The sequence below is a fragment of the Colias philodice genome, chromosome 6 (assembly GCF_061535455.1).
Source record: "Colias philodice isolate Cphi_HAF_F1 chromosome 6, ilColPhil1 Martin Lab GWU primary, whole genome shotgun sequence".
Classification (NCBI taxonomy): domain Eukaryota; kingdom Metazoa; phylum Arthropoda; class Insecta; order Lepidoptera; family Pieridae; genus Colias; species Colias philodice.
Genome location: NC_143091.1, coordinates 3,605,968 through 3,628,459, shown reverse-complemented (window position 1 = coordinate 3,628,459; position 22,492 = coordinate 3,605,968). Strand labels below are relative to the sequence as shown.

Genomic DNA, 22,492 nt, shown 5'->3' with positions numbered 1-22,492 from the left:
ATTTGATATTCACATCAGAACTCAGGTCTATAATAACTTAAATCTGTTATTTAATTCAAATTCTATGTCAACGCAATCTAAAGAAAAAGCAATTAGAGCCGCATATTCTGTAACTAGCCGCTCCGCACGGTTTCACCCCCGTGGCTCCTCTCCTGTTGGTCGTAGCGTGATGGTATATAGCCTATAGCCTTCCTCGATAAATGAGATATCTAACACTGAAAGAATTTTTCAAATCGGACCAGTAGTTCCCGAGATTAGCGCGTTCAAACAAACAAACAAACAAACTCTTCAGCTTTATAATATTCTGTAATTCGCAACTATACTTGCAAGGGAATCATCAATCAAAACCTACAAGGTACTTCCCGTGAACACAGTCTTGAAATTTGGTTAAAAGCAACGACTTAAGCACTTACAAGCACAGATAAAGAAAATATCCTTTAAACAAAATTGTAAGTTACAACATAATGAAAAAATATGTTTGCTCGGAGTCCTCGGTGTGCGAGTCCGACGCGCATTTGGCCGATTTTTTGTTGTAATTTGACTGTATTTTCTATTGTTCATTTAAAAAAAATTTTGCTATTTTATTTCTTATCCACGAACTGGGATATTTCGATATTTGAGGTTTTGTGTGAAAAGTGTAACAGCAAAAGTTGTAGAAAAAAAAAATAATTACATACAACTTTACCATTACACTTTATTCCGCAGTTATAGATTTTTTAAAAAATCGAAAAACCTGTTTTTTGTCCTTAAATTACGACCACAGGTCGACCCTAATAAACTTTTTCTATAATTTTTGTTATATTCTCTTCCGTTACCGTTTGTAATTGATTTCATTGTTCTATATTACTTTTGTCTCAAAATTCAATAAAAACATCATGTTGAACAGTTAATTTGTTAATTTAAAAAATTAACATTTTAAAAAATTAACATTATTAATTTGTTAATTTAAAAAAGTTAATATTAAATTAGTGGTCCACTTAGGTCGTGGACCTAGCCCAGGGGGGGGTCATGACCCCGTGACCCCCCCCCTGGATCCGCGCTTGTACGTACCTTTTTACGAAACCATAAAAACAACCTAAACCGAAATACCTAATAATATTTTTTTATAAATACCACTACCATACAATGCAAGGCAGTCAATACGCATCGTAAATGAATAATTCCAAATTAAACGAATCTTAAAATTTGAAATTACCTATCCATAATTCAAAATTAAACGAATCTTAAATTATCTTCAAGCAATTTTATTACTTAATTTTTTTATTTATCGATATTTTAGTATTCGATAAAGTAAAGGCAAGCACTACCTTTTTAGAACAAAAAGTGGCTACATGTGGATTTGAATGCCAAGCCGATAACAGTGTGTTGTCTCTTTCTATCGCATTAATTAGGGTATTGAATAAAAGAGAGCCACTATATAAGAAACGTTCAATTAATTGTTACTTCTCCAGGCTTGATAATTGCTCCGAGAATTGTATGTTTAAAATATTTTTGTTTTGAAAAAAATGGTGAACTTCTCTTACAACTATAATTTTGTTCTCAGTTGATTTATTTTCATTTAAAAATGGATTTTCCGGCAACGCCTTCTAACGCATCGGATAGTAATGAATATCCTGCGACACCATCCCAATTTGAATCAGCTCAAGATAACACTAAACGACGCAGGTACAATAAAATTAATAGAGTTCTTGTTTATTTATATAGTAGGAGGATACTTCAAAAATTCAAATTATTTATGTTTCAGCTCATCGAGATCTATTAAACGAAGACGTTTTGATGATGAGCTTGTCGAATACAGTTTGGGATTGCCGGGTGCGTCACTCGGCAAGGGTGAAAAGAGAATGCGTACTCAATCTTACACGAGTCAGTTACCTGAATTCCCAATATCTAGCGCTCCTGCAACACCCATAGCACCTGTTCCAGAACGAAGGAAACCTAGTAAAATTTCAGCTGGAGGAAGTATGGGACGTAAGTCTCGTCGTAAAGGTCAATTGAGTCAATTATCAACTAAGGATTTAGGACGATGGAAACCGACAGATGATTTGGCATTAATATTGGGAGTTCAACAGGTAATGTAAATAGTTATAATATTACACTTTTATGTCCTTACTTTTCCTTTTTATATAATATCAAAAATACTAATATTGGAAAAAAAATATTCCAGACCAATGATTTACGCACAGTTCACCGTGGTGTCAAATTCTCCTGTCGTTTCACTGTGGGTGAGCTGCAGTCCCGTTGGTATGCTCTGCTATATAATGCAGAGATCTCAAGAGTAGCGTTTGCTGCAATGAGGAACTTGCACCCTGACCTGGTAGCTGCAGTGCAGCAGCAAGCACTCTATTCTACTGCTGAAGAAGAGTTGCTTGGAACTCTTCCTAGTGTAAGGTTTATTTTATATTTCCTAACTGAAGCTTTGTTTATTCAGGTAAAATTGTGAAGAAAAAAACTATAAATTAATATTGCAAGTTATGAAACATTAAAACCTTCAATGTAATTTAAAGTTAAAAAAAAGCTCTCTTCCTGAAGGAAGGAACTTTATCTTAATAATCTTCACTTCTTTGTTGCTGTTCCACTTATTTAAATAATTACTATTCTTAATCAAAATATTTGATGTAATAGTAAATTTAAATATGTAGGACATATTACTTACACTTATCCAAAAACTGTCTATCATTTATAAATCTCACCGTATGATTAAAAACATGTTGTGTGGTTTTATGAAACCACGGTAAAAGTGAAACTTAGGCACAAAATTATCGTATTTGTACAATAATTATGGTACGGTTTGACCGTCACGCGATATGCGCTACACATACCAAAAAGTTTGAGACGATGTAATAAAAGTTTCACTTTAAAAATACCTAATATATATTCTACATGTTTTAGAACTCCCATCCAGCCGTGGAGAAATTCCAAGAGCTATTGGAACAGAACCCACATGTGTTCTATCCAACCAGAACTGCTAAAAGTTTGATGGAACATTGGCAACTATTAAAGCAATACCATTTGTTACCTGATCAAACTGTGCAGCCTTTGCCTAAAAGTAAGTGCTTCATTTTTTTTATTAAATTATTAAATTACCAAGGATCATTATAGTAACAAGTTAAAAGAACTATTTTCAGTCTAGAAAATAGAAATTCAAGGCTTATATTATATTTTAATATTTAGTGCAAAGTAAAATTCCAAACACATTGTGATTCATACCCCTTTATAATGAATTCGAGATGAAAAATAGGATGATATATCCAGATTTCAACATTCTAAAAGTGAAGTACCATGTCCCCTAGTGGGGTAAGGGGCAGATGCATTATACATTCGTTCACTGATCGATTTTCTTTAGGGACAAGTAGGTGATCAGCCTTCTGTGTCCTACAAGACCAAGACATTTTTTTTTCTTCGTCTCCACCGGGAATCGAATCCAGGAACCCTTGGTGTTACGCTCACGCGTCAACCACTGTACCGAGGAGGCGGTCAAACAACATGCGGTTTCAACATTCTGCTTGCTCTTATTATAATGCTTATGATTTGTGACTAAAAGTATGCTTCATCTTTTTTATAGATCCAGAAGCTATAATGTCTTTCTCTGATGCGGAGGAAACAATGAATGATTCAGAATTACCAGATTATAAAGAGGATGGCATTGATGTTGAAATGCAGCTTGCTGACAGGTAATTAAAATCGTAAAATGTCCTGAAATTCTCGATTTCCGAAACCTTTAGTGATCAAAAGAACAGCTAATAATGAATTGGGTTACTTAATATCATAAATATTAAATATACCCAGTGCAAAAATAATTTTCTTTATTCGCTCCGGAATGTCAAAAGTTTCATATTCACCCCACTGGTTTCTTATATTCTATTCATGTAAAATCAAAATATTATCTTCATAGACATGAAAGCTCTCGCAGTTCCTTATATTACATTCATGTAAATAAAAAAAAACGAGGGTAGTTTAAAAAAAAAATTGTTTCAGAATCGAAAAGAAAGATATAAGGCTACTAGAATGTTCTCTGACGCGTTGGCAAGTGCTCGTACAGTCTGTGGCCGGTGGGAATGTGGAGTTAGACAAGAACACATTGGCCGTGCTGCGGGGACGACTCGTTAGATACCTCATGCGGTCGAGAGAGGTGAGGTTTTGTTATATTTAGTGTACAATATATGTTAAAATGTATATAATCTATACTAATATTATAAAGCTGAAGAGTTTGTTTGTTTGTTTGAACGCATTAATCTCGGGAACTACTGGTCCGATTTGAAAAATTCTTTCGGTGTTAGATAGCCCATTTATCGAGGAAGGTTATAGGCTATATTTCATCACGCTACGGGCAACAGGAGTGGAGCCACGGGGGTGAAACCGCGCGGAGCAGCTAGTAAATAATAATAAATATTTCAGGACAATTTTCAAACACGGCACGATCTGATCCCATACTAAGCTTTCGCTTGTATTATGGAAAACAGATGGCTGATAAACATACATATATATAATTTTAAATATAATATACTTATATAGATAATTAACACCCAGACACAGAGCAAACATCTATGTTGATCACACAAATATTTGCCCCGGGTGGGAATAGAACCCACAACCTCTGGCTTGGAAGGCAGGGCCCCTACCAACCAAGCCAACCAGTCAGTCGATAAAAGTAGCATAAAATATTTTGAATATATTTTTTTGATATATTTATAAAAAATGCGTACCTAATTATCGTAATGCGGGTAATAAAGGCACAAGAAAATAAAGGTCTATTGTATAGTTTAATATTGGCTAAAATTCACCTCTTTACAAAATCATGGTATTAAATATTCAAAACGAAAATGATTTATTGCCTTATTTTATACTAATGATTGATGACAATATATTTATCGATTTTTCAGACCAAACTATATGCGGCCCTTATTTTTGTTTAATTAGTTTAGATTAAGACAAAGGAAAAATATGTTTCTTTAACCCATTGAGGCCCGATCGGTCCATGACACAATAGATTTTCTATTGTGTCTGTGATTCCGGGGCCTGAGTTATTACATATAACGCCCGCGCTCGTCGCATTATAAATTAAATCTAATAACTGCGAAATAAATTTCGCGGGGTATGATTAATAAGCCGGGTCCACACAGAGCTAGCAGCCTCGCAAAGCAATTGCTACCCGATGCAGTTTCTGTTGCTTGTATCCAAATTTAATACCACAAGAAGTGATTCATTAAAAAAAAAACTGCGTGTGTTTTGCTAAACCGTGCGTTTTTAACATTAACATACGTTGCGTTTATAACATTAACATGCGTTTTCATTTTCAACTAAATCCACACTAACACCTTGGCCACGGACACCGGCGGCGCGACCGACGGCGCGACGGGCGGCGCGGCAATTCGCGCGGCGCGGTAAGCATGCCACGGGCAGTTGCGTTCGCCGCCGCGACCAGTGTAGACCAGGAGACGAGATGGCTTTATCAAAGTTAGCTCGACGTTGTTTGGAGAGTAGCAGCTTTTTTGCTCAAGATTTAATGTTTGGAAGATATAGTGGAGTACACGAATTAAATAGAAATCGTGTTACAGACGGAGAATTCCACCAAAAATATGAAAAATATAGCATGATGAAAAATTATGTTGCGGGTGGCTAGACTTCCAAATAGCTGGTCTAGCTAGAATTTCTGCAATAAAAGCTTCCGTCTCCATTTTCGCGAAAAAAAAACAAACTATTTTAAATTAAGTTCGCTCCGGGAGTAGTCGCCGCGTCTGCCGCTCGACTCCGTGGCCTGCGCCGTAATAACTCATACATTTGTTTCGATCGCTAGTCGTGCCGCGCGATTCGCTCGGGGAAATTCGCCGGTCGTCTCGCTGGTCGCCGCTGCGCGTGGCATGCCCAGTACATTTCCATACATTTGATTCATTCGCAAGACGCGCCGCCAGTCGCGCCGCGCGAATTTTCGCTATAGCGAATTGTCCGTGGCCAGCACGTAACCGAGCTATATAAGCGCGGATAGTTTTTCGCGAGATTGCTCGCTCTGTGGGTGCCTGCCTATTAGGATAGGTTTTTGGCGTTAAGACATATTACAGACAGAGTTACTGGTTTATAACAACATACGCAGTTTTTTTAATGAATCACTTCTTGTGGTATTAAATTTGGATACAAGCAACAGAAATATAGTAACTCAAATTAAACTTATGAGTTCATACATATTTTATTAAATGGTCTCGGGCGGTTTGCCCATGTAAAACCCGTCATTAGTAATTTCAATACAAATCTAATTTTAGGTACATACATTATTTATTAAAGTATGTGACGCATTCATTAGAGTCCAAAGGATTATCGAAAGAAATAAGTTGTATTCTACTTACAAAAAGCTGTAGCATACTTCAGCCCTTCTAATTTAACTGTGTTTTGTCGTCCTCTTGTATACTGACTATGACTTTAGGAATCAGAATATTAACAAATTAATAGTATTGGGGAAGATGAAGTAAAAATAAATAATGACGCATAAATTAACTTCATCAAGGATCATTCTGTAGCGTCTTTTCTTTTATAGAATATATAAATTAAATAGATATCAATTAAATTAAGTTCGATGTAGTACGTAATATCTACAATTATTTGTTTGTTGTACGATGTATTTGTTAGAATATGTCGCTTTTATTTATCTTCTCTGATGACCGACGGCCTTCATTTCCAATATCATTCGTATATTATAACAATCGGAACTCTTAACTACATTATAATATACAGTCAACTTTAATCTATTCAAGTATATAAAAATCAAGATTACCGTTATGTTATTCAGATAGTTAAATATCTCCCTTGACGTGTGTAAAATCTTAAATCATAACCCTCTCTTCCTAATTTCCCACAAGTTATCATGAAACAACTATAAAACTTCGATCAATACAACTTTTACAATCCTCGATTGACAAGCATCAACAAATACCCCTTATCGATTACATTAACATACAATTAAACATTAAAAAGTATAGTTGCACCATGTTATGTGGCGTGTGACTAGTCGATCGATTGACCGTTATTGTCCCTTGAAAATAATATGACTCCGAAAGTCCCAGCTGTCATTTCATGATTAATGGTTTACTGCAGAGGTCAGTGTGTAATCTTTATGTGTCATTGTCAGTACTGTGTATGTTGTATTGCTATGGTGATGTTACTAGATCGGTAAGGATATGTTTGTGGAGTACCTACTTTGAATGTGGTTATCGAAGGATTAGGATCATGTACTAGCTTTTCTATTTAGCCAGTCGCATGTACTTTATAATACAGATGTTTCACCATCTCGTTGGTCCAATTGAAACTCAAACATTTATTTATTCAATTAGTCTTCTTCTAGAAGCTTTTTTAAATCGTCATAATATAGTTTTACCATTTACCATCGAATCGGAAAGCAGTTTCTAGGGGGAGGAACCGGCAAGGAACTCTGTAGTTTGTCCTTTATAATTATCATCTTCAAGTTTTGTTTTGCCTAAAAATTAGTCTATGTCGTCATAAGGAACGTCATAAGGACTTACTTTCATGTTTATGTAACAATTATTAAAAATCGTTCCAGTAGTTTCGGAACCTATTCAATTCAAACGAACAAAAAATCAAATCTTTTCTCTTTACAATATTAGTGTAGATACTTATACAAACCTTTACATCTTTTCTTTCATGCCCAAGTAAATTTTTATAGGGATTTGTCGCGTTAAATAGAAGTAATTTGTATTTGCAAGTTTTTATTAAGTAGAAAAATTATCCCTCAAAATTTTACACGGGTTGATTGTTTGAGATTTTCGGGTTGCTGCTAGCTAGACCATTCGATGAGGATGTATGCTCTTCTTCGTATCAGAACTGTAAAATCTTAAGTAATTTTAAATCTGCTTTAATTAAATATAGGTAAGTAATTATTATTTATTAAATGCATTCTATTCTTTTCGATTAATTATATACCTAGTCATATATAGGCTTTGATACTCCCACGTATAACCACACAAACCAGTATGCCTAATGATGGTTTTGATTGACCGTGGGAGTCAATAAGACTCGATGTTTCCCTTACGAATTTGTAATTTTTTTCATACATTCAACTTCTATAAATTTTAATTTTATGTTTTATATTTAGAATTCAGTAGGTACATATAGCCATAATCAATAAAAACACCAAAAATCTTTATCATAGGCTCAAAATTGAAAGTTCTTTTTCTGTTTTCATGGACCATTCACAAATTTTCGCAATCGCGTGTTATCTGCGTTAACAAAAATTTAAAATTTTCTATACTTTTCTGCAACAAATATAACCATTGTTTGATCATAAAGCTCCTATTCTTACCAATTATCATTCAAATCCGTTCAGCTGTTTTAAATTGAAACAGTAACATAAGCGCTTCCTCCTTTATACATTGTACAATGTATATACTGATTAAATCGGCCTTTTTCGAAGTATTAAAAAATACTGAAAAATGAGTATAGCATTAACTTGGCTCACTCGATCTCTATCAAAGGTCTATCAATTTGTATATAGCCATATAGGTAATGATGTATCGATCAGAAATTGAAAGCATTTCACTGGAAGGATCGATATCAAAGGACGCAATAAGTGGCCTGACCTGATTGCACCAAGGACATTAATGTCTCTGTCAAACACTTTCACTGTGTTTACTAAAAAATGTACACACAATTTGGTGTATTCCAAAAAAGATGGAATTTTCTTTTTCTCTTCATTTGTTTACTTCAAGAGACAGAGTAATTTGTTGCTCGTTAATGATGTATCTATAAAATATTAATGAGTTCGTAATGTTTCGTTTTAGCAGGTGTTTCTGGGATATTTCAATGTTATAATATTTTTAAAGCTTCAGTTTCAATTTAGTTTTACTATCTCATACTGTATGTTAGGCTCGGTGAAAAAGTAGAATATATACTAACTAGGTAGATACCTAGCTTTCCACTCGCAGCTTCCCGTAGGTATAAGGTAGTCAAAGGAAATTCCGCATAGTCCCCGTCAGATTTCTGGGACAAAACCTATCCTATTTATTAGGTCAGTTCTGAAACTAACATTGTACTAAATTTCATTTAACTCGGTGCAGCGGTTTAGGCGTAATGAAGATCGAGACAGAGTTATTTATAAACTAGCTTCCGCCCGCGACTCCGTCCGCGCGGAAAAATTTAGATTTTTTTTTTCTACGTATTTTTCCGGGATAAAAAGTATCCTATTTTATGCCCAGGATAATAAGGTATAATTATACTAAGTTTCATCGAAATCGAACCGTTAGTTTTCACGTGATGCCTTCACATACAGACAGACAGACAGACAGACAAAAAATTTTTTTATCACATAATTGGGTTTGGTATCGATCCAGTAACACCCCCTACTTTTTATTATTTCAATATTTTCAATGTACAGAATTGACCCTTCTACAGATTTATTATATGTATAGATTAATAGGGGTAGTAGCGATTAGTAGGGATTGGAACAAACTCCACGGGGTTATCTAATTAATTATTAATCATACACATAGAAAAGCTTTCATACGTATACTATGTATTAGAATAAACCGTCGATAAATCGATTAAATGACGTACCATCATTTTGATTTACTGCTGCTCATTTCCATAAATTTTAAAACGCGAAATGAGAAACAACTGCATAATCATTTTAAAATTGATTACTCACCTCGATGAAAAATTATTGTAACTATTATAGTATGGCCATTATTTAGTCTTATTATTTTCTTATCAGAGAAATTATAATAGTGCATGGAAGTTTGAAACGTCGAAAGAGTATTGCGAAATAAACAGAAATTCATCTGTGATATAATTGGGTATGAGTATCAATGAGATATTAATAAGTAAATATACTTAGTTTTAATAATATAAAAAAAATCCTAAAAAATAACGATAGGTAATAGTTACTCATTTCGCGCGCTCTCTGGTTAATGGTAATACCTCATTTTTATATGCTTTGAACTATGACCGGTGTTATTTTTAGACTTATTTTTATAGTTCATTCACATTTTATTATTATTCCAGTCAGTTTTTATGTGTAATTAATTTTGTGGAAACCTATTTTTACATATTATAAATTTTAATAATATCAAATGAGGTATTTCAATAAAAAATCTTATATATTATTTTAAACTGCGGTATTGTTATAATTAGTATTTTACATCTTTCATCTTTTCTTAGCATCAGAAAGCTAATACCACAGATGTACCTTTATATGCATGACTAAAATACATAGCATATGCCTGTAAATTGATAAATCAATTGTATCAATCTGTATGTGAATTATTCGTAATTGTTTTGTATTTCACCTGCCCACGTGTTTACACAACACTGCTATTGTTTGCTCGTAGTTTGGCTCTCATTCAAAACATCGACTATCGATCTGGTGAAGTCAGACTTATATGGAACTCTGCCTATGTCCGGTATCAGTTTATTATAAAAAGATATTTTCTATTTTAAGTTAGTGCATGACGTTTTTTATGTGTAAACACAGTGGAATGGTGATTTTAACGTTAATGTCTGAGCCAATTTAAGTTAACCTTTATAAATTATTTAGACTTTAGTGTTTTTTGTCGCCCGCAATTTTATACCGCGATACGTGTTTATTTCGCGCCGAATTAGGAATGTCAAGACGGTTAGCTTTGCACGGAACGTTTATGGCGTAATTACGCTAAATGTATGTATTGCTACTTCAATGCAGTTACACCTTAAATTCATGTTAGTGTGGACTGTGGAGCCATCTGTCTTAGGGACACAAGTCATAAAGTTAAATTCCGACCGTTTTAATTAAAATTGAATAGGTTATTTAAATTTTTCGCGATGATAATTTAATTTCTTTCATATTTTCAGCATCATCGGTCGTCTTTAATTTCTTTCGGTCATAAAGTGTGCGTTCATATAATTTATCAATGTTTTATGTTGATGTTAAAAATTAAAATCATCGATGGTAGCCCGTGCCCGTGCGATGCTTTTGAATCGACTGACCCATTAATGATTTCATGGCGTGTGTAATCACTGTTATTATACACGTTTTATTATCTACGTATTTAATAGCGTGAAAAAGTACTTTATTTTATCTGTGACGCGAATCCTTAGCTTTTACGTAATACAATAGCTGTAGACATGTAAACATCGAATTGTGCACTTTTTAGGGTTCCGTAGCCAAAATGGCAAAAACGGAACCCTTATAGTTTCGTCATGTCCGTCTGTCCGTCTGTCCGTCTGTCCGTCTGTCACAGCCGATTTACTCGGAAACTATAAGTACTACAGTGATGAAATTTGATGGGAATATGTGTTGTATGAACCGCTACAAAAATATGACACTAAATAGTAAAAAAAAGAATTGGGGGTGGGGCCCCCCATACATGTAACTGAGGGATGAAATTTTTTTTTTCGATGTACATACCCGTGTGGGGTATCAATGGAAAGGTCTTTTAAAATGATATAAAGTTTTCTAAAAAACATTTTTCTTAAAGTGAACGGTTTTTGAGATATCAGCTCTCAAAGTCGTAAAAAGTATGTCCCCCCCCCTCTATTTTTATAACTACGGGGTATAAAATTCTAAAAAAAATAGAGGTGATGCATGCTAATTAACTCTTTCAACGATTTTTGGTTTGATCAAAGTATCTCTTATAGTTTTTGAGATAGGTTGATTTAACTGTAATTTATTATATTTGCTGCTACGGAACCCTTTGTGCGCGAGCCCGACTCGCACTTGGCCGGTTTTATTTACTGTTCCGCATGTTCCCCAAAGCGTATAAAAACTTTATGATTCAGATAACACGTTACACACGACGAGTCTGAATTCGAAAAATAATAAATGACATTGTAGTTTCGTACGATACAAATGTGTACGCTGTTTTGACGAAACAACGGAAGTTATCTAACATCAATTATGATTTTTTTTTCTTTTTTTTTATGTATAATTCTGATCTAGTACCGGTAATAGCTATAAAGTGGCTTATTATATCTGTGTTTTTTCATATCTATCTACACTAATCTATACTAATATTATAAAGCAGAGGAGTTTGTTTGTTTCAACGCGTTAATCTCAGGAACTACTGGTCTGATTAGAAAAATTCTTTCGGTGTTAGATAGCCCATTTATCGAGGAAGACTAAAGGTTATTTATCATCACGCTAAGACCAACAGGAGCGGAGCAGTGCGGGTAAAACCGCGGGGCACAGCAAGTAATCTTATAATATAAAAATGAATCGCAAAATGTGTTGGTAAGCGCATAACTCGAGAACGGCTGAACCGATTTCGATAATTCTTTTTTTATTATATTCCTTGAAGTACGAGGATGGTTTTTATGTAGAGAAAACGTAAATATGTACCACGGGCGAAGCCGGGGCGGACCGCTAGTTTATAATATACATATGTACCTACTAGCTTTCCGCCCGCGTGCGTAATTACTATTGATAGAATAGGTGATAATTCGAATAGTTATTGTAGAATTTCCGGGATAGACATTGTCCTTTCTCAAGTCTCAGAGCTCAATTTATAATATGAGTAGGGATATTCCCGCACAGTCATAGATGATTTCAAATTTCAACCAAATCGGTTCAGTACTTTAGGCTTGAATTAGAGACAGACAGACAGAGTAATTTCTTTCATATTTCAGATAGCTTAATGTAGTTTGTATTTTCAGTGTAGGTACGTACCTATTATTAGTGTTATGTTTCATATATGTATAAGTAGATAATTATGATAAAATTATTTCGTTCCCTGATAATGTATAATACAATACAAACGCTCGCCTTGAGTATTTAAGAAGCTAATGATAAATGATAACATATCAAATACTTAATGGTTGGTAAATAGATTGTGTTTGTTTTGAGTTGTAATTTCGTAATCTTCATTACAAATTAGGTATGAGCAAAATGGAACGAAAATAAAATATTCAACTATGGTAACAACATTATTTTATTGTATAAAAATAACGTTGTAGTAAATAAACGGTTGTGTTATCTATCATACAAAATCATTATTTACAGGGTGGAATTTTGGAATCGAAACCTCGAGGGAGATTTCCAAAAATTAGTTTACCACTCCTAGAAATCGAACCGATTAACATCTGTTAACCATCCTGAACTTTTATTGTATCCACCCTTCGGTTAGATAAGGATAAAATCTCTTAAACAAACTTGTGTTTAAAAGTGTAGGTATATAAACCTGTAATGTACCTATAACCACAGATATGCTATATGCTAATTATGCACTCGTTTCAAATTGATATTTTGCAAGCAATTCTGAGAAACAAGGGTCTTGCAAGGAAATGGACAGACAAACAATAAAGAGTTTTGATAGCGGTGTGTTCTTATAGAAAAATATTTTATTAGAATTAAGTAGGTAAAACCAATGATATTATATATAGAAACAAGAGGTAGATACGTCATCAACGCACCAAAACTGATTCCGTGAATTGGTCCTATTTGGGACCAATGCAATCAGTCAGATTGTCACCGGTCCCAGTGAGCGCATGTGCCGATAGGTACATTAAAGTTGTCGAAAATGCCTTCCTATGTGTTCAGACAGTGCACGTATTCGTGCAAAAAAATAAAGAAAGATCATATCACAGGAAAATATATTAAATTATTACAGTTTAAGAGTAAAATTAACAATTAACAATTCTTTATGATTGACACTTGTATTGAAATAATGAAAGGGATAAAACATTGCTTCAATCACTAGTGTGACAAAGCTAGCGTACACTGTGTTCAAAGATTATCATGTAGATACTATTATTGAAAATAGAACGGTTATTTTATTAATTTCGATTTGGGTAAATACTTGATTATTTTTATATTTAAATCCACACAGTGCATGTAATTAACAAATATGTATATCTATTTATTATATTGTACAATGAAATCGTGATGGCAAAAATGTTTGTTTGCAAAAATGATGTTGAATACATTAAAGAAAATATTATCGCTCCTGACGAATGCTATTTGCTTTTCTTTATATAGGTTGAACATAAATTTTATTTGTGTTTTAGATAAAAAAGGCTTAAATACTTCATCCTTTCTTTTATTTCATCTTTTTTTTTCATCTAGGCACCACTATTATTATATCCTACAAGCTGGAGCGATGACCTTGTACGGGTTTCGGGAACTGCCTTGAAACGAATAGCGTAAGATCGGTCCTTATAGAGTTCTATAAGGAGGACTATGCTCAGCAGTGGGTGTTTATCGGGTGAAATAATGATGACCGAAAACGAACACCACAGCTAGTAATAAATACTTAATACAGTTATAAGTATCTCAAAAAAGTTTTTTTCATTTTAATACAACATCATAATAATGATTAAATAGTAAATGAAATTGTCACATTTGTTTACTTGTGCAGGAAACGTAACATCACAGACTAATAATAATATACTACGTATACAAGTAACATCTATAACATTGAACCTTCTGTGTCGTTAGTCTATGCCAATTACCATGGCAACTATGTATTTGTTTATTTATATTTAATTGGTGAATTCTTATGACTTTTGCTTACACCTGCGCGGAAGTGACAAACTATCTTTGTCTTTTTTGTTTATATCATTTTATTAGAGCCATCTCTCTTATACAGTCTGTCAATGTAATAAATTAAGTAAAATGAAACTTGTATTTGTGTGTGCCTGACACTGCATATGAAGCATTTTTTTGGATATATTGTGAGTATATAACGTATCTATACATAAAATATCATTGGGTAAAACAGCTAATGTCAAAAGCAGTCACACCGCACACGGTTGATTGATCGCAATGGCTTCTAACTATTTAATAAGATTATTGACAAAAACATATTTACAATTATTAAAGATTTATCCTAAATGTGATTTATTCACTGACTAATAAATGCACACTTAATAAATTGTGGCACCAACGAAATTGCGCATAATTTTGTTAATATTTATGTTGCTATTGATTTAACGCATCGTTACACAACTGAATATACTAGCATATGATTTTAATATAATTAATCTAAGACTGTCGTTTTATTCATATTATGGTAATTCCAATTTAGTTTGTGAAGATTGTAGTGCCTTTCAGTTGGTCCCTTTAAATTTTGTAGAGTTTTTGAAAGTTGCTTAGTTTTTTCTTTAATTATTATTTTACTTATTATTCTGTTTACTGTTTAGTCTAAAACATTTTACATTCAACGTGAATTCACAATTCTGAGGAATATAGTCTTAACAGATTCATCTGGATGAGACCACCATAACATTAAACTTTTAAGTGTTTAATGAAGTGATTTTGTTTATTCAATTTGCATATTTATTTTAATTGTACGTAAGAGACTTTTTATACGCGTAATAAATCCTTATAAATTAGTTGTGTTAAAATAATTATTGCGATTGGTAAAATAATTTTAGAATCTCCAATATCGAATTATACTCATAACTTCACAAACTTACACGTGATATATGACCATAAGTTTAATGTCGATATATTTTTATTACTCGAAATAGGTATGAATGTTGAAATAGTTTCAGAAAATATATTATGAACGATTTATTCACACAATATTGAAGAATAAAATGCATTGAGTTTTGTACCTACTTACGACTCCTGTACAATTTACATATCCTACACATGTTTCTAAATATTCTGAGTACAAGCAACAACAAAACGGTATACCGATACCGGATAACTGTCGCGTTTATTATGATGGTGGTACTAATGAGCAAATGCCCTTAATAAATACCCGTTAGGTGATAGTCGGAATTTACTGAGAATCGTGAGGACGCTTAGAAAGATCTACTCGTATTAGGTACTGTCGACTGATTAGAACCGTGTGTCATTTATAGAATCGTAAACTATGCATTTCTGCTATACAATCTATTCATTTCGTGATCTTCACTTCTTCAGCAAAGTTTTTAAATAATCTACTTATTGTAAACTAGCTTTCCACCCGCGGCTTCACCCGCGTTTTCAAAGAAAAACCCGTTCCCGTAGGATTTCCGGGATAAAACCTATCCTATGTCCTTTCTCGGGTATCAAAATATCTCTATACCAAATTTCATGCAAATTGGTTCAGTAGTTAAGGCGTGATTGAGTAACAGTCAGACAGACAGAGTTACTTTCGCATTTATAATATTAGTATGGATAAATACAATAGGTGGAGATAACACTTCTGCTATAAAAATATTGCTAATAGGGCTTGCACTTACCTTCGTCGGCCTATTTAGTATCAGACTCTCTATCAATATCATGGGTAAGACAAGAAGCATTGTCACATTGTTTTCAAATTTCCATTTTGAGGGCAAAAGTAGATTAATGATCGTATGAATATGTATGCCTCGATAAATGTTGATAAGGCAAAATTTAAATAATTATTTGAATACAATACATTTCTATGCATTAATTTGTGTTTTTATCGCTCATACTCGCTCGTACTGCGCTCGTGTGGTTAACATTATTATAGAATATTTCAGTTTTCTACACAACAATTCATATTGTAAGTACCTACTATTCATTAAAAAATGATCTTCTATAATTTTATTACCGTAGAAAATTTGCGAACATAACAATTAGTGCTACTAATTTCAGTTCATTATGGCGAAGCCTAATAACCTACGTTCAGTATCGTAGTGATATAAAATACCTGTATAATTATTGATCAAAATAATATACTCACCTGTTATAGTAACGAGAACGAGCATACTTTGCCATAATTTCGCTAGGTATTGGATAAACTCTCTTTGGATATTTTATATAAAATATAACGACTACCTGAGAAAATTCAACAAAGAAACGGAGATGCATTTTCGTACTTTTCTGGATATTAGATACTTTAGATTCTGTTTTACTGCATATTTAGCCGTTAGGTGAGTTTTATTTCGTTGTTAATTACATGTTGGACTTCTATATAAAAAGACAATTCTACATACAATATGGATTAAATAGGTCAAGAGTATGTCGCTCTTGACCTTTTATTTTTAATATAATTAAATAATTTACTGTAGACAATCATTTTTAAGTCAGTTACATACCGTCTGCAAAGTAGGTTTCAGAATGTTTATTTTATTAATATTTTTTAAAATCATATTGTACAATTTGTACAATGTGATTTTAAAAAATATAATTGTACAGTACAAAGTTTTGGCGCGGTGGAATAGATTTTTTTTAATAATAAATATTAAGTTATGTTTAATAATGATACTAATGGATTTTTCAATGTTTATTTATCAAAACTTCGAAAAGTTTAAATACAAAAATTCTTTGTAAATTTGTTTGCATCTGTCATTTATAATGTACTTACTAGTTTTCCGCCTATTCAAAGGAAATTCTCTTGGGAATGAGATGTTTTACTTCAATTAAAAATACTACTAGCTCGTTTACTAGCCTCCTAACTAAAACCTACAAATATACAAAAAATACTGAAATCGAAAGACATAATTACCTATTACTTAAAGGAAGGAAGTAAGGAAGGATTCCTTTGATTGTTTTACAAAAACTTGTAAACTGCACAGGAAGCTATAAATATAAGTAGTATGAATTTTATGTTATGTATATTTTAAAGTTATGAAAATTATCAGTAGATGATTATCTTCTTCTTCTTCTTATATATATAAAATTCTCGTGTCACAATGTTAGTCTGCATACTCCTCCGAAACGGGTGGACCGATTCTCATGAAATTTTCTGTGCATATCGGGTAAGTCTGAGAATCGGCCAACATCTATTTTTCATATGTACCACGGGCGAAGCCGGGGCGGACCGCTAGTATTTAATATTTTTCTAAAGATAAAGAACAGAATCTTACCGTATCTCATTGAATTACGTAGATCCGTATCTACTTCCTGTGTATTTAGCGAATAGGTATCTATAAAAACGATAACGTTTATATGCATACTGTAAAATATTTCTTATATACCTACATTTTCACTACACATCACTACATAGTATATAACAAAGTCGCTTTCTCTGTCCCTATGTATGCTTAAATCTTTAAAACTACGCAACGGATTTTGATGCGGTTTTTTTAATAGATAGAGTGATTCAAGAGGAAGGTTTAGTATATTATTTATTACTAGCGACCCGCCCCGGCTTCGCACGGGTGCATTGCTGATACTAAATACACTACAGAAAAACTGTGAACGTTGTATATAAAAACATAGCGGCCCGCAGCGATAGCCGGGCGGCCGGCCGGTACCGCCGCAAACGCTACGTCCCGCAATTTTTAAATCTGTAATATCTTCGAAAATATTCACTTAAATCATACGGTGTAAAGGGCCATATAGATCTATATTAAATGAACAATGTATTCAAGGTATTTAATTGGTTAAGGATTAATGCTGTATTGGTTAAAATCGCATCGAAAATTAGCCATTATTTGTCGTAAAAAGTAAATGACAAAAAAAAGTTATTGTGGGTTATCCATAAGAGATAGACATATACCATCGCGGACTTTTCTGTAGACCTTTTCAATGTGTATAATACTTAGTACATTATTTTGATAAAACTCGTAGGGTTCAGCCTGCGTTTGTAATGTAAGCGGAAAAAATGTAATTTTTTACGACATCACATTAGAAACCTCAAAAATAACAGTACTTCTCCACTATTTGATGGATGTTATTATACATATAAACCTTCCTCTTGAATCACTCTATCTATTAAAAAAAACCGCATCAAAATCCGTTGCGTAGTTTTAAAGATTTAAGCGTACAAAGGGACATAGGGACAGGGAAAGCGACTTTGTTTTATACTATGTAGTGATAGTGATGTTTTAGACAAAGCGGGCGAAGCCGCGGGCGGAAAGCTAGTAATATATAAATGGACTTTACTGCCGCACCTGCTGCCTTCACTTTTTGAATGCCTTGACTTCTATGAATTTTTTTTTTTCGATGTTAGAATAAATAAATTCATTAGAGCCTAATACTATCATTTCTTTTTGGAAAAAAAAACTATGTTTCTAACATACCTTGTTCAAAGTATAATTTCTCACTATAAAATCAAGATAAAACTGTCACTTGTCGAAACATTTTTCCCTCGAGCGCGCGTTCCTTTTTTTTAACAGGAAATCGAATTAAGTTGCGACCATGTTGCGACCTTATCTTCGGATACAATTTATTATGATAAAAATATAACATTGAATTTCTGCATGACAACAGAGGACGCATAATACTATCGTAATACTAAAGTTATACAAAGTTGCGATAAGCGAGAACAATGTTTTCCTCGTTGAGCGATGTTTATATATTTCATCAGATTATATGCAATATGATCTTTTCTTTTGCATTGCAATTGCATCTTGCGTTTGGATTTTTGTCATATATTTTTATTATTTGCAAAACGAGAGCTTTATTCAGTAAAGAAAACATTTACATCTTTATATTTTCAATGCGAATTGAACAGTTTGGTTCAACTCAAGGCCTCAGTCTCAAATTAGAATTATTATTCCTTCTATATTTCGTACTAGCGGTCTGCCCCGGCTTCGCCCGTGGTACATATTTCGCAATAAAAGGTAGCCTATGTTCTTTCTGAGGGTCTAAAGATTGCCTGTGCCAAATTTCATCAAAATCTGTCCAGTAGTTTATGCGTGAAAACCATACATACATACATACATAATTACAAACCTTTCCTCTTTATAATATTAGTATGGATAAACTTTTTTCTTGAAGATGAGTGACCTTTCCGAGTATCTCTCCTACGTTAGTTTGTTACTTTACTACATATTCTTATACATTGACGTCATTGTAACGTGCTAATGGTGTCTAATTTTTTCTTTCTACGGTATTTTCCCACTTTTCATTAGCTATGTTTACAATCACTTAAATGTAAAGCTACAGAAGTCGAAAATATTCAAAAAGAAAAGGAGTTAATAAACATTTCATAGTTTCAGTCGTCGTTCGTTTACTGTAACATGCGATTAAATAAATACATGCTAAAAGATTAGCATATAATATGCCAATGCTATTGTATAAATATAAAACAAATGGAAATCCGAATCGATATGATATCAGACATGATGCTCGGATATTCTATGTGTAAAAGTACCTATTAGAATTTATATGATCGCGGAACTTTTAACTTATCTAAAAAATTACTTCAATAGGTACTTAACTTTTGAAACTAAACTCATAATTAACTTACGTCATATAAACTATTATAACACTGACGCCCGTAGCACACCTCCGCTGCGAAACCATGACCGCGGAACCGCTAGATGAATTCCGCTGTGATCAAGTGTAGTTTGAGTAGCGGAACCGGCATCGGCGAAACCTCATGCGAGTCAGTCCGGAAGCAACGATCGAAGCGAAATGACGTCGTTATCGGAGTCAGAGGAAGAAGAAATATTATTGTGGACTTTAACTTTGAAAAGACATAAAACTCGTAGAATTTGGGTGCATGAGATTAATAAAAAAAGAAAGAAATTAGGAGAAAACCTACTATGTAAAGAACTCGAGTCCCATGAAGATCGTTTCTATACATATACATATGTATTTTTAGAATGACCCCACAGAGTTTTGATGATTTACATACTCTTTTACAAAAACAATGTAGTTCCGCGTTTTATTTTTGTCGGTTTTGACAAACACGCGCGAAAACAATGCGGCACCGCAAACAAATAGCGGCGTGAGCGCGGTAGTGTGGCTGGCGTTAGAAGAGATCGGCGAAACCGCGCGAAGAAAGAGATAAAAAATAGTTAGATGTATGTGTTAGAACAGGCAGTTTCGCTACTGTTTCGCTTCTCGTACACGGGACAAGACAGAGCGAAACTACTGCGGTTCCGCTGTTACAGTTCTGCAGCGGAGGTGTGCTACGGGCGTGAGCAGCTCGACGAATTAATTAACACAGAGTCGAGGTACGGCATTGTTCCAATCAGTGTTGTAGTTTGTACGTAACATGCTAGTATATATGTATTGAAATATTTGCCACACTGTTATACTGACGAACTCTCACTACACTCCGATAACCTTATCTGCAACATAACCACGTAAACAACACTATCTTGTTTATTTTTAACATTATGGACGACACTTCATAATATTATTTCGTATTGGATAGTGGACTCGGGAATTTGACTGCGTTTGTAGCGTTACTCAGCTGATATAACAGCGAACGAATTTCAAGGGCCTTTAATTACAGTTACGTGCGTGGTAAATTATTATCAGCTAGGTACTAGCATTCCAAGTTTTATACGAAAATTAAAAGATAACTTCGAATAGGTGTTCTGTTATAGAAGCAAACTTGATATTGTTACTCATACGGTAGTAAGATAATAGAAATGCTATTGACCTTGATTATCCTTAACAGATAAGAAAAGTGTTGTGTTTAATAATGTATCAACGTTCTCTTTTAATTAAGCGGTAAGCCTACCAATTACAATCTACACACACGTTACTACAATTACCGCAATACACAATACCTTTTAAGTGAGTGTCAGCTACTTGCAATATTGTGGCGAAAACTGTATCTTTATCAACGTGTTATTCAAAAGATGCAATAAACTTCATAATTATCGCATTAAATACTTCACGTCGTATAAATTTATGGTTTAAATACGAAACATTGAACGGTTGTTAATATTTTATGTTCCACGATCAATAATTTGCCTTTAGGTATTATAAATTCAACGAGGCTCCGCTTTTAGTTTTTGAGTCGATCGAACGACATTCTATTTTTGGCGGGTTCCTAATTGAAGATCGTTTATTTCGTAGATAGCTGTGGGTCGAAGTACAAGGGATCATACGATCGACGTCGATCTGAGTTTGGAAGGGCCCGCGGCCAAAGTCTCCAGGAAGCAGGCCACCATCAGGCTGAGGAATAGCGGCGAGTTTTTCATGTCCTCTGAAGGAAAGAGGCCTATATTCGTGGACGGCAGACCGGTTCTTCAAGGGAATAAAGTGAAACTTAATCACAATAGTGTAATTGAGGTAAGGACTTGCTAATTGAATACTATTTCTTGTCTTTTATAACAACTACTTAGGTTTTGACTTCTTACAGACGAAAGTTGCAGAAGTATGTTTTTAAAAAGAATAGGCAATATGAAGTTATATTAAAATAAGATAATGTATTTTTTAATCATCGCTTTCCCTTTTTCAAGGTTTCCAAGTCAAAGTCATCATAATCAATAAAAAATATTTTTATTTCGTTTATATGAATATTATGATTAATGATTCGATTTGACTTGAATTACGAATAAATAAAATGCTTTGTTTATCGAGAAACACATTTCTTTCGTATAATAAATATTAAAGTGGAAAGACAATGTAACGTAAAAATGTCAACACCGACATAATGAGGCTGAAGCTTTCTATATAATTTACCAGTGTCACCAATGCATGCGGTATGCTTCGAACAATTGATTTTGTGGACTAGTGTGTCAATGCCAGCAGTGAAACTGGCCACATACGTAACTGCTGTACTATTTATGTATTATTCTTTGTCAACAGATAGCCGGCCTTCGCTTCGTGTTCCTCATTAACCAAGACCTCATCAGCGCCATCAGACAAGAAGCCGTCAAAGTTAATATACCAGTTTGATAATTAATAAACGTAAAACAAATTAAAAACTCG

General features: G+C 33.7%; 1 protein-coding gene across 1 annotated transcript; it reads left to right on the top strand.

The window, feature by feature from the left end:
* The first annotated feature begins 1,476 nt into the window (after positions 1–1,476).
* Rcd5 (microspherule protein Rcd5) lies at positions 1,477–22,488 on the top strand. The gene is made up of 8 exons (XM_089696177.1): positions 1,477–1,665; positions 1,745–2,069; positions 2,165–2,383; positions 2,890–3,046; positions 3,563–3,671; positions 3,976–4,129; positions 21,635–21,850; positions 22,370–22,488. The coding sequence occupies exons 1-8, from the start codon at positions 1,565–1,567 to the stop codon at positions 22,457–22,459; spliced, it is 1,371 nt and encodes a 456-aa protein (XP_089552303.1). The 5' UTR covers positions 1,477–1,564; the 3' UTR covers positions 22,460–22,488.
* Positions 22,489–22,492: the final 4 nt, after the last annotated feature.

Bases quoted from the DNA above. Each gene is read 5' to 3' on its own strand.
- Rcd5 (XM_089696177.1), top strand. From the start codon at position 1,565: ATGGATTTTCCGGCAACGCCTTCTAACGCATCGGATAGTAATGAATAT. The intron at 3,047-3,562 runs GTAAGTGCTTCA...TCTTTTTTATAG, and splicing joins TGTGCAGCCTTTGCCTAAAA to ATCCAGAAGCTATAATGTCT. The intron at 3,672-3,975 runs GTAATTAAAATC...AAATTGTTTCAG, and splicing joins GAAATGCAGCTTGCTGACAG to AATCGAAAAGAAAGATATAA.